This window comes from Bipolaris maydis (genome assembly GCF_028858645.1).
Source record: "Bipolaris maydis strain C4 unplaced genomic scaffold PSV08scaffold_12, whole genome shotgun sequence".
Lineage (NCBI taxonomy): Eukaryota > Fungi > Ascomycota > Dothideomycetes > Pleosporales > Pleosporaceae > Bipolaris > Bipolaris maydis.
The window spans coordinates 531874-543865 of NW_027093868.1; the positions used below are offsets into that span (position 1 = coordinate 531874).

Below are 11992 nucleotides of genomic sequence, written 5' to 3' on the forward strand. Positions count from 1 at the left end.
GCAGACGAAGCAAGAGGCAGCATTAAGCGAGAGCGTGTGCTAGGTATTGGGGCCGTCAACCGTCTGCACAGCGAGACCCACCCGGATGAGGTGGCATGGGCAGCTGGTCGAGCGGCGGTGCGTCAATATCAAGCACTGTGTTCCTGGTGTGAACTGCTCAGCCCTGCGATCTCCAGGTTCGTGCGTAGAGATGCAGCCCATGTCACATCCCAATACTGCAGGCTGTCCTGTTCCTGAATTCCCGTGCTATGGCCATAGGTTTGGTGTCCTGCCAGCACCAGCCAGCCCGGCCGCCGTCAACGCTAGCCAGCTCTTCACGGCGGCGCTTGCTCGGTCTTCGCTTGCTGCGGTTGAAGCGAAAGTGGCAGCTGGACAAAGGCACCGCACAAGCCTCCCGGCGGGGTGAGCACACCCTCGCCCTCCGTCCACGCTGCGTTGGCAGACGTGTTGTTCAATCCAAAGCCCTCCACGGTTGCTCCAAAGCCTGGCGGTTGTGACGTGTCGTACAGGTTGCAGATATTGCGCTAACCCAAACCACGCCACGATGCACGTGCGTACGGCCAGAGTTAACCTTTGCAGGATCCTCGGGAAGGCCCACAATATCGCGCCCTACAAGCTCCTATACCCAAGGCCAAACGCATGCTGCTTGTTAATTTAGTCGTGCATGCACCGCAACTCTTGGGACGACTGTGGAACCCGCCCTCACTTCTCGGCTTCTGCACCGACGGGTGCCGCCGGCCGCGCATGAACGGGCGCTACGTTCGGTCGATGCAACCATCTTCTAGTGCCCATGGCAAGGTTGCGGATCCTCGAGCGTCAAAAACCAGTGAAATCATACGTCACGTGTCAGTCGAGCGTGGTGGTGTGCGCAGCCTTGGTCGCATAGTAAATATGACGTCTTCTTTTGGCCTGGCCAGAGCTCATCATCACCAACGGCGAAGATCGAGTCAAGATAGCAGGCGTTGGCAACACATGTCAATTCATGCCCGACCAAATTACCATTACACGCTGCTGTTGCACCCTCCGCGGCTATGCACCAACTTGGCGTTTTCTTAGAGTGTCTGGCCCATTTTGGGTGCTGACGTGGAACTCATCTTTATCCAAGACGTGATGTGGTGCGAATCGATAAATCCTTTCCAGCAACAATATCGCTCGATAGATTGTTGTGTATCGCAGAGACGCACCTACACAGTACTGGAAATCTGCTCATCTGCCATTGCTTGATCTCCTGCAACTTCTCCAGAGTAAACATATTCTGCATGGTAGCCTGCCATCCACAAAGTCGCCATCAAGTTGCAAACCGACATAGTACTAAATTGCTCCTTCAACCAGCTAATATCCGCATCAAACACACCTACATAATACCATCTCTCCAATCCAAACAAGTCTGTATTTCACAGCAGACCATTGCGTCGACCAAGATTTCCACTTGCCGACGATTAGTCCAACACGGGACAGACGTACAGCGAAGATCTTTGGCTTGTCTGCGAATTCATGTCGGCCTTACTTACTAACAAGTCTTTCCGAACCGTGTACGTGGCAGATTGATTCATGCTGTGAAAGGTCGCATAAAGGGCGTCAGCCTAGCCATGGCCATGGAGCTCACTGCCATTCAACCGACACGACTGCATACACTACACCGGCACACATAGTTACACGTGTTTACAACAGGAGATTGCCACAGTAATTTAGAGCTAAACCTGCTCCATCTTTAGCGCCACCTACGGATTGCAGCAATGATATGATATTCTTCGTGGACGTGTCTTAGAGGTCTGATTTGCAAGGCTGTCTCGCCTCTCCATGCGTCTCACTACCTCAGAATGGATATTACAAGCGATCTGCACGGGTCCACGCTCCACAAGAATGCGTCTTCAGCCCAGTATTCGACCCTACACTTCATCCCGAATGGGCTTGACTTCGCCGTAAAGCAGGAATTGGGCGAAGATCGCTCCATCAAGAAGCATCGTGCCTAGGCCATCCACCAGCCAGGGAAGGTTTACCAGTATATGCTTACCATAGAGTTCCCGCGCTTCACAGGACTCAAGGCAGCTGTTCGAAACAGTGCCAGTCGAGTCAAACGCAAGAATTGACAAGACATATGTAGAATTTCCCAAGCAAGCGAAAAGGAAAAACAATACCGACAGCCCCTCCACAGACTTTCGACGCCAGTTCAGGATCAATTGGGGGAAGCGTGAACCAAAGTAAAGTGCGGCGCAAAGCCAACCGAATATTTGACCCCAAATGTCGAACTTGGGGATCTCCCGACCAGGTGCTAGACCCTCGTGGTTCGTGGACTCGTGACTTGTGTACCAGAAAACTATGCCTGTTGTACAAACCAAAAAAACCATCGCTATGTTTTGGACATACATGTACAAGCAGGTACGTGCAATAGGATTCGCATGCTCTCCAAATGCATTAGTCTCATTGTTTTTATTGTTCTCGTCTGGGCTTCGCCTCTCGTTAGCTATCATGTGTTCATCCAGTAGTGATGTTCTTTCGTTCGGATCTTCTGTTTCGCTTGGCATCAGCGTGTGTGGTGCCGCACTAGTATCATCCTTCCATGTCAAGCCTCTGTAGAAGAAGCATTGAGCCAACAACACTACGTCGGCTACAGTGAAATATATAGCAAGGATGATCATGGTCGGCCGGACGCCTTGAAGTACAGCACCAACGACATTAAAAATGTCGCCCAGTAGCCATACCGCGAGGAAGTGAAGTGATAGACCATCACATGAACCTCGACGGAAATTCTTGTAGATCTGCGGGCTGAATACAACAACCCATGCCACGATGGAAATAGTACTATTCAATGGAAAAAAAGTCAGCATAGATAAAACTGGAGATAACGCAATGATGGAATGTATGTGTCTACTTCTATACCGCTGATGAGAATCACTTACCCGCATATACCAGAAAAGGCATCAGTATCTACATCGGGTAACGATGCAAGAGCTGCCATCTTCGACAATAGCGCGAGGAGAGGTACAATAGTTGCTAGTTGATAAGAAACACAACTTGGGAGTGGGTAGCCCTTGGGAGTATTTATTCAATAACAACACTGAGGACAAAGCAGGCCCACGTCTATAAGAGCCGAAATTGAATTACATAATACACGTATCATATCTTCGCAGAAAGAGCGAAAAGGGTATTGCGACGCTTATCGAGGCGCAGATGGGTGCCAAACTGCTGTTCCAAGCCAATGCCATCTCCTTTGCCGAAAGGGACGCATTCCCACTCTGCGGATTACTACATATGCAGCACCGAGTGAGAGAAGTGAGTCAGATGTTTTCATAAATTAATCACTCATTGTATAGCGACAGATACTACAGCGCTATACCGAAATAATTCAACAAGGTTAGACGAGGGGAAATTGGATTGTAACCGGGTTTGGTGGGGGTGACCATACCCAGCCACTTCTGCGTCTTTATGTGGGTATCTGACTACATTAGGACATCTGTCTTACTAATTGACTCTAGAGATCGCCGTGAATGTTGAATTCAAGTATAGCCAAAACCACGAGTTAATTTATTGAGCGTGTTGGGATATAATCTGGAAGATCTCTTACTAAGAAACAGACGTGACCTGAAGAGACTTTTGTACACTGCTATGCTACAGAGATTAGTTTGGGAGAAAAGTTGAACTAAGATATTGATGAGCTTATATTGAGACTCTATGGGTAATACTACAATACGAATAGGAATTGATAGAGGTATCTTGGAGGACAATGTCTAATAGGCAATGCATACGCAAGTAGCGGTCGTACTTGGAGGGGTAAGCTACCATCTCGGGCCGCGTCAGTCTTACTAAGTAGCCATCATCAAATTCAATATCAAGTCATGTTGACCTGATGGCTTTGAAAATAGAAGGTACAGAAAACTGAATTCCGAAATCGCTGTAACTGCTGTCCATCTGCCGCGCATGAAGAGGCTAGATGATTATCACTCATTGACGTGACTGCGGCACAGCAATACTTTGATCATCACTTTGTAAAATCCACTACTCTATTTCCATCTAATCATCCTCTTATTGTATCCCACAATGACCTCCTATCAATCGATGCAAGACAAATATAACGAGGAGCGTGACAAGCGCCTTGCCGCTTCAACCATCGGCAACTACAATGACATTCGCGAGCCAGGCCTTGAAGATCTGAGCCATGACCTTTTCGCGGACTATGAGGCTCTCACAAGCAAAGACCAACCTCTCAAAGACGGCTGCGAGGTCAAATTCCTCTTTGGCGGTGCTGGACATAACGCAATCTTCTCCGCCTACCATCTGATTCAGGGAGGCATCAAGCCGGAAGAGATATGTCTCGTAGACATCGCGGGCGGATTTGGTGGAACTTGGTATTGGAATCGGTATCCAGGTTTGACCTGCGATGTTGAAGGATACATCTACTTGCCCTTACTCGAAGAGACTGGTTACATGCCGAAACACAAATATTCTTATGGCCATGAGATTCGCGAACAGAATGAGCGTGTGGCTGCCCAATTTGGTCTTCGGGGCATGTTCTGCACGCAGATCGAAAGCGCAAACTGGGATGAAGATGCAGCAAGATGGGTCATTAGGCTTACTCAACGGCTCGGTCCAACCAAGAAACCTGAGCTGCTGACTGTTCGATGTCAATTTTTTCTTCCCTGCGGAGGCTGGTTTATTGCGCCCAAGGCTCCAGCCATGCCTGGATTTGATAGGTTCAAAGAGAACATAAAGGTCTTTCACACTGCGCGTTGGGATTACAATTATACTGGCGGTAACGAGTACAACCAGGAACTTGTTAACCTAAAAGATAAGAGAGTGGGTATCATTGGAACTGGTGCAACGGGTGTTGGTTGCATTCCTGAGCTGGCAAAGTGGGCAAAGCATCTTTACGTCTTCCAACGAACTCCCTCGTATTGTGGACCTCGCCCTGACTCTCAGACTACGCCCGAAGCCTGGGCTAAGGTCGCATGCAAACCAGGGTGGCAGTACGAGCGTTCAGAGAACTACAACAGGTTTCTGACCAATGACGCTGCAGAGGTTGATTTAGTAAGCGATGGTTGGACTCACTCTCGCGGCTTCTCGGGCGCAAGTGGGAGGCGCCTTGTCGTTACTGCTGAAAATTCCGAGCAGATCTTCGACGAAATGATGAAGATCGACCTTGCTCAGGCCGAGAAAGTGCGTGCACACATTGCAAGAGAAGTGAAGGATCCAGAAACGGCGGAAAAATTGAAGCCTTGGTACCCAGGCTGGTGCAAACGACCGACTTTCCACAACACCTACCTGCAGACGTATAACCGGGAAAATGTCACGCTAGTGCACACGCCAGAGGGTGTCACTTCGTATACCGACAAAGCTGTGATCGCTAATGGTCAAGAGTACGAGGTTGACTGCCTAGTTCTCGCTACTGGATTCAGCTCTACCCTTTACAGCTTCAGGAGCCCAATGGAGTCTTTGGGCATTCCTGTAACGGGCCGCAATGGTCGCTCTTTCACCAGCAAGTGGTCTGGGAGAGATTTTGGTACGCTGTTTGGCATTGCCACGCATGATTTTCCCAACCTGTTTTTCTGCAGTGTGTCTGGCTCTACTATCAGTACGAATAGTAGCTCACTTTTCTACATGACAGGAAATCTGAGGGCTCATGTAATATGTAAGGCAATCCAAAAGTCTAAGAATCCCGACAAAGTAATCGTAGAGGCCTCCAAGGAAGCTGAGGACAAGTGGACAGATGAGTGCGAGGCTCGTTCCATGTTCTACAGACTTGTCCGTACGTGCACGCCTGGCTACATCGCTGATGAAAGCGCTGCGGCAAGGCTCTTGCAGGGAAGCAAAGACACGGATCTAGAACCTCGTTATGCGCCATTCTCAGGTGGGATTATTGAATATACAGAGCGCATAAACAAGTGGATGGAGACAGGGAATTTAGAAGGGTTTGACATTGAATAGTACGCTATCGGTGGCCTCGCAACAGTCTTATTAAATAGATAAATAAAAAGAAAGATATATATAAATGGCCTACAACGTACTAAGTGACCAAATTCTTCCATTCCATTACACACAATGGTTCCAGATCTGTCATCCGCCAAATACTTCGTGGTAGCAAAATTACACATCACGTGACTTCCTTGCTCCGCGATAATGATTACCTTCTAACATTGACCTCAAAGAGCGATGTACTCAGCTGTGCCTTCCTTGCTTCATTATCTGACATCAATGAGAGAACTCTTCTTGTTACCTGTAATACCGAACTCATTCGTTAGCCTGGATACAAGTAATCCCTTACTCAGCACCAAATATCTTACTCAGAACAAGCTGAATGCATGAGTCATGTCTGTCATATCTTGCAGCTGTTGAATTCCATGAATTTTGAGACATTTTGAGATTAACAACCCTGACATTGTGGTGGCATAGATAAGCAGGCAATATCAGCTATACATAAGAGAGCTCCTATATCGCCACCAACAAGTTCCAAGGCATCCAGACTACCGCTTCAATTCGCTACATTAAAACTCTCTCAATATGATTCAGTCGAAGAATACACACTCATATCTCGAACGAATTCATGCTGTGACAAAGCCAAGTGAGTCCCTTGCGATCTGGGATGAATGGGCGACAACGTATGACAACGACGTCCACAACGCTGGGGTAGATTATGTCGGCCCTCAAATGACCGCTCAGACTGTCAAGGATGTCCTAGGGGAGGTAAATGGCGCCATTCTCGACGCCGGTTGTGGAACCGGCTTAGTCGGTGTCGCACTCGCGAAACTCGGTGCAAAAACTATCGACGGTATCGACCTCTCTACTCGCATGCTCGATGTCGCAGGAAAAACCGGCGCATATAGAGACCTTTCCACCGCAGATATGACGAAGCGCATCGAAAAACCGGACGAATCATACGATATAGTGACTTGTTGCGGAACCTTTTCCTCCGGACATGTGGGACCTGTTCCAGGGCTTGCAGAATTAGCTCGCATCGCGAAGAAGGGAGGCATTGTCGTCTGTACAGTTGTAGATGAAGTCTGGGTGTCTGGTGGATATAAAGCGGAGGTCGACAGACTGGCTTCTGTGGGGATTTTGGAGGTACTGAGCGCTGAGAACGTGGACTATTGGCGGGGCACTGAAAGGACCCGGAAATCCATCATGGTTGTCATGAAGCGAACATGAGTGCAACTCAGAGAGACTTTTATTCCTTCAAGCAGTTTGTAATACAGAAGACCTAGTTAGACTGCTTCATGTTCTTGGCTGGTGCCTGTTTGCGAACTACCTCAGCATGATTTGATTGCGCCATTTACAGCTACTACATACAATTCGAACAGTTTCTTCAAGAATATCAGAAGGAACCTGCTACACTCAAGATTTTCTCTACTGACCCTACAATGCCCAACGCGAGAAACTGAACAACCTCCTTCACGTTCTAACGAAAGGTTCTATGGCCCGAAATCAGCTTATGACACAAAGTGCTGCCTCAGAAAATCAATGCTCCTTGCATCTTAGTCAATCGTATTGGCACGTATAATCTTTCGTCATACAGCGGGGGTGTTTCGCAGAGTTGACAATGCGAGACCTCTGGTCAAGCAGAATTCGGCTACAAACAAAGCTAGTAATCGACTATCTTGTTCGTGGGGGTGAAGCTGACTATGAAGGAACCAATGGAAAATTAATATTGATAATTGTATAGTCTTCTGTGTAAGTTCGAACTGTTCTAAGTCTCTTTCAACAACCATATCATGCTTCCGACTCTTTGTTTGAATGTGACCTACGAAGATTCAGTTCCGCAATGCTTGCTCTTGAAGCGCTTTCATTTTAATCTTACCCCACCCAATTTGAGTCAACTGTCTATTCAAATTTTGATTGTCATCGATACCAGTAAAAAACAGAAAAATGCTACCATTTGCAGAGTGACATGAGATCAGCTTACGAACGTACCTGTACTGGTCGCTATTTTTTCAAAACCATCTGAGCGCCCTTCCAATACAACCGAATCCTCCCAGTACAGCACTGACGCCCGTAAAGATGACAAGCGGACCATACTCGCTCGCATACACGCCTACATGTCCTACTTGACCTGCTCCGATCAGTGCTTGACTGACAGGTCCGCTGAGCACATTCCCAATACCGCGTCCTGCCACAAGTACCGAAAAGACCAAAGTCGCATCTGTGGCCTCGTGACTGCGACTGAGCGCTTTCATCACACCCGAATACGTTGTTGTGTAGCAGCCGGCGAACAAGCCATACATGAAACAGAAAATCAGAAGCAGTGATAGATGGGTCGAAAAGCCCCAGAGGAGGAAGACTGCTAGTGTAGACCCTATCGTCGTTATGGAGACGCATGTGGTGACATGCCAGCGATCCACAGACCAGCCCATTAATACGCACCCCAACCCTGCGGCAATGTTGTTAAGGGTAAGCGTGAGTGCGGAGACACTGTTCGATGCGCCTAGACTCTTTGCGTATGTGGGCAAGTAGAGGGCTGGTAAAAAGTATCCAAAGCCTTGAAGGATGTTACCAAATTGGTGCAGCAGGAAGATTCTTGTTTTGAGAAAGGATAGGTCAAAAGAGCGGCGAGAAGGGTTCCGAGAAATTGGCACACGCGGTTTGAGGAATACGTAGAGCGGCACTGTGGCAACAAACAAGACCCTAGTATCTGTTAGCAATGGCTCTGATACATGTAAACACAAAGGTTTAACCCACACAGCCCATATGCGAAGGGTGGTGCGGAAGCCGTATTTGTTGAGGATGGCTTGGAGGAGTAGTGGAATCACGACACCACCAAGACCAGTGCCTGCCTATATCCCATGTCAGTTTTACTAATTATAGTTTACAAAGCAGCCAAGTAGCAGGTAAATTCCCTTCTACTTACCCACATCATGCCAAAAGCCAAACCTTTCCTCTTCACAAACCACTCGTCCACGAAACTGATTGCTGGGCTATAACACAAAGCACCTCCAACTGCGGAGAAAACACCCTGGCTCGCGATCAGATGTGGAACTGTCGTACTCAAAGAGCTGAGTGCAATCGATAGACACATGATGACCAAACCGACCAGGATGCAAGGCCTTTTCCACGTAGGGCGCCACACAAGTAGGCTAAAGACAAAGGGCGAAGAGAGATACATGAATCCCAAAGCGCAGGTACCAACAATGGCAATGTTCCGCTGGCCCTTGAATGGCGGGTGTGAGGAGTAATATTCCTGGAAAATTCCGTAGGCGAACGGGAAACCTGGATAGTGTTAACACAAATGATGTGTACCAAGATGTACCCATAGAAAGCCGTACTCCAAACTAAAACATTTAAAATGAAGGCTGCGAGGAGGAACAGCCAGGCATCTTTTCCTGTATCGACGGGTGGAAGCGATGAATCAGTATCTGCTGAATCTACTTCATGCTGGTGTGGGTTGACACCGTTGGGTTGGATGTTCGAGCTGTGAGGAGGGTTCGATGCTGCCGTCGTACCGGCAGACTCCGTCGTCGCTGGAGCAGGAGCAGCAACACTTGAATCTGCAGGTTTTTCTTGAAATTTCTCCGTCGTTTTCTCGGGGAAATGATCAAGATTGCTAGGCTCGATGGACTGCGAGTGTTGAGATGCGGCTGACTCGAGCAAAGATTCAGGCTTATCCGCATAGCCCGAGTGCAGTGTCGCCATGATGCCTTAATTTGATGTGCTTGTCAATCAATGTACACTCTAGAGCTTATGTCGCAAAGAGGTTGCCCTAGTATTGCGGTTTTCTGGTCAGTCGCGAGTGTTATGAGTAATATCAAGATCAAGGCTGAGTAATGCCCTCACTGGTATTACTAATACATAACTCGAGCTAAACCAAATCCTGACTCACGACTTTTGGGTAGAAACCTTGATTTAGTGATGGGGGATAAGCTACTACTGCTGATGATTTGACAATCTTCTTGGGCCTGTTTACCAAAATGGCCTAGACTCAATGCGGCTTCGACACATATACCAGTTTATCCATCTCCGTAGAGTAGCGAACGGCGAGAAAAGCCTATGAGTGGGTGCTGAAAAGTGAGCGCTCAAAAAGCGGTGTGACCAGATGCGCTGGTCGAAAGTGCTAGAACAGTTGCCGTCTTGTCCTCATCTTCGAGACTTGCTTCATCCTAGTATAAGATGATTGTGCAATTAGCTTTGGATGCTCGTTCAATCATGGAATTCAGGAGTGCACAGATACCGACACAGACGTTCTATGGATGGAGAGTGTATTTTCTAGCTAAACATTTTCATAAATTGACAAAATAGAGAATTATTTTCGATTTCAAAAATCATAGGTACCTGCTATGAAACAACACAACCTCGTGTAACTTCGTCTTCATTATGCGCCAGTCCAACTGTTGTTTGCCAAACCATATCGCTCGTCGGAACCATGCCTAACGCAACCTGAAGATGCAATGTACCGTCTATCCCGTCCTCCACCTCTGATGGCATATCCCATAGAGCCTTCAACTCTTGTTGCTTCTCCCACATATTAAATCTTTTCAAAAACTTGTGTACACTAGCAAGTGCACTGTCTAAGCTACCACTGATCCACCCATGGTGTCCACTGCTCGCCTCCCCACAGATATGAAAACGGCTGTCTGCCGCTGGACGTACGAGATATGGATAAAAGTTCGAGAACTGGCCGGGTCCAAACATAGCAAAAGCGCCCGAAGTGAACGGGTCTTGCGACCAGTTCCAAGCATGGTGTGATATGTAGGCATCGCCGATGACCTGATGAACCTCTTCAAGTGTAGTTGAACCATGATAAGAAGTGGGAGTTTGCTGCTGGAAGTTTCTGAGGTGTATCCGTGCAAGCTGATCCAGTATCAAGTCACGAAGCTCGTCTTCATGGCGCGTGATTAAGCTACTGATGCGCGTCGCATCCTGAGACCATGTGTAGCTACATATCAGGACGGCCGGCTGATCTTGCGGATCATGAACGCTGTAAGATGGGTACACACACTTGCGTAGGGGTGTGTCGGTGGTGGCCTCCCCGCCGCTTGTAATGCCACATCTTGTTATCCACCATGGATACGAGAACTTCATGGACACCTTTGTGCTGTCATCGTAGCACAAACTTCTGATCGCATCCTTTTGACTAGGATGTAGATTGAGATTGGTCAAGTCCATCCGTTGCAGGCACGGCAAGCTAGTTGTGTTGAAAACTGTAGTGTAAGGAAGACGGCTTCCTTCGTGCTCCCCGGCAACACGAACCATAATCTCTTTGGTTTCTGGATTTTGAGTGTAGCCTCTCACCTGTTTCCCATGCTGCACAGGTTGCTTGATGGCCATCTCCATGGACCGTGTTAGAAGCGAAGACCCTCCGTCTATGCAGTACCATTGGATAGCTTGCTTTCCATACCCAGTAAAATCGAAGGAGTCCATCACCGACTCTGAAAATGCCCTATCGAATAGGCCGCTACCCGTGTTATTAGTCTCCAGCCATTGGATAGTGAAGAAGTCCAAAGGTTTTAAGGTTGTCGGACCGGCGATAGCAGTGGGTGGGTTTTGCAGGATTTGGCGAGTGGTATAGCCATCATATTCCATGAGAGTCTTAAACCCTGCTTCAAAATTTCCAGTCATCATGCTTTTAAAAGGATCAAAGAAGCCATTGAGCAGTTTGTTCACGTCGTCAACATTCGAATCAGGGACGGAACCTCCGTTTGCTTTGCCAACACGGAATGGATCAGAACTGCGTGGCTCACCATCGATCATTGTTATGCCATTGAACATAGTCGGGCATTTAACAGAACCACTCGCTTGGTCAAAGAAATATGGGATGATCGGAAGATGCAACTGCTTAAATAGCTTGAAAGCCGACTTCATCATGTCGATATCTGGAAATCGCATGGCTCCGCAATCGTAATAGTCGTGTGGAGCATCGGAGAAGTAATAAGAGTGTATGCGCCCTCCCGTCCTGTCCGACGCTTCCAGGATGTCGTATTCCAGACCAGGAATCTCCAAGCTGTCCAGAATCATGGCAATAAATAGGCCACTGATGCCAGCACCGACAATACAGATTCTGTGCTTGACA

At 48.0% G+C, this 11992-nt stretch overlaps 4 protein-coding genes across 4 annotated transcripts; 1 reads left to right on the forward strand and 3 right to left on the reverse strand.

Moving 5' to 3' along the window:
• Nucleotides 1-1638: 1638 nt before the first annotated feature.
• Nucleotides 1639-3054, reverse strand: PSV08DRAFT_411596 (PQ loop repeat-domain-containing protein). The gene is made up of 2 exons (XM_014224491.1): nt 2901-3054; nt 1639-2802 (listed from the first exon to the last, which is right to left on the reverse strand). Exons 1-2 carry the CDS (start codon nt 2957-2959, stop codon nt 1890-1892), a joined length of 972 nt encoding a protein of 323 aa, XP_014079966.1. The 5' UTR covers nt 2960-3054; the 3' UTR covers nt 1639-1889.
• Nucleotides 3055-3854: 800 nt separating this feature from the next.
• Nucleotides 3855-7342, forward strand: PSV08DRAFT_411597 (uncharacterized protein). Its single transcript, XM_014224490.2, has 2 exons — nt 3855-5921; nt 6558-7342. The coding sequence occupies exons 1-2, from the start codon at nt 4039-4041 to the stop codon at nt 7138-7140; spliced, it is 2466 nt and encodes an 821-aa protein (XP_014079965.1). The 5' UTR covers nt 3855-4038; the 3' UTR covers nt 7141-7342.
• A 274-nt stretch (nt 7343-7616) lies between these two features.
• PSV08DRAFT_228545 (major facilitator superfamily domain-containing protein) lies at nt 7617-9695 on the reverse strand. The gene is made up of 4 exons (XM_014224489.2): nt 9252-9695; nt 8837-9195; nt 8668-8762; nt 7617-8613 (listed from the first exon to the last, which is right to left on the reverse strand). The coding sequence occupies exons 1-4, from the start codon at nt 9616-9618 to the stop codon at nt 7923-7925; spliced, it is 1512 nt and encodes a 503-aa protein (XP_014079964.1). The 5' UTR covers nt 9619-9695; the 3' UTR covers nt 7617-7922.
• Nucleotides 9696-10207: 512 nt separating this feature from the next.
• Nucleotides 10208-11544, reverse strand: PSV08DRAFT_322439 (flavin-containing amine oxidoreductase-domain containing protein; the record flags this gene model as incomplete). Its single annotated transcript, XM_014224488.2, has 1 exon — nt 10208-11544. One exon carries the CDS (start codon nt 11542-11544, stop codon nt 10258-10260), a length of 1287 nt encoding a protein of 428 aa, XP_014079963.2. The 3' UTR covers nt 10208-10257.
• Nucleotides 11545-11992: the final 448 nt, after the last annotated feature.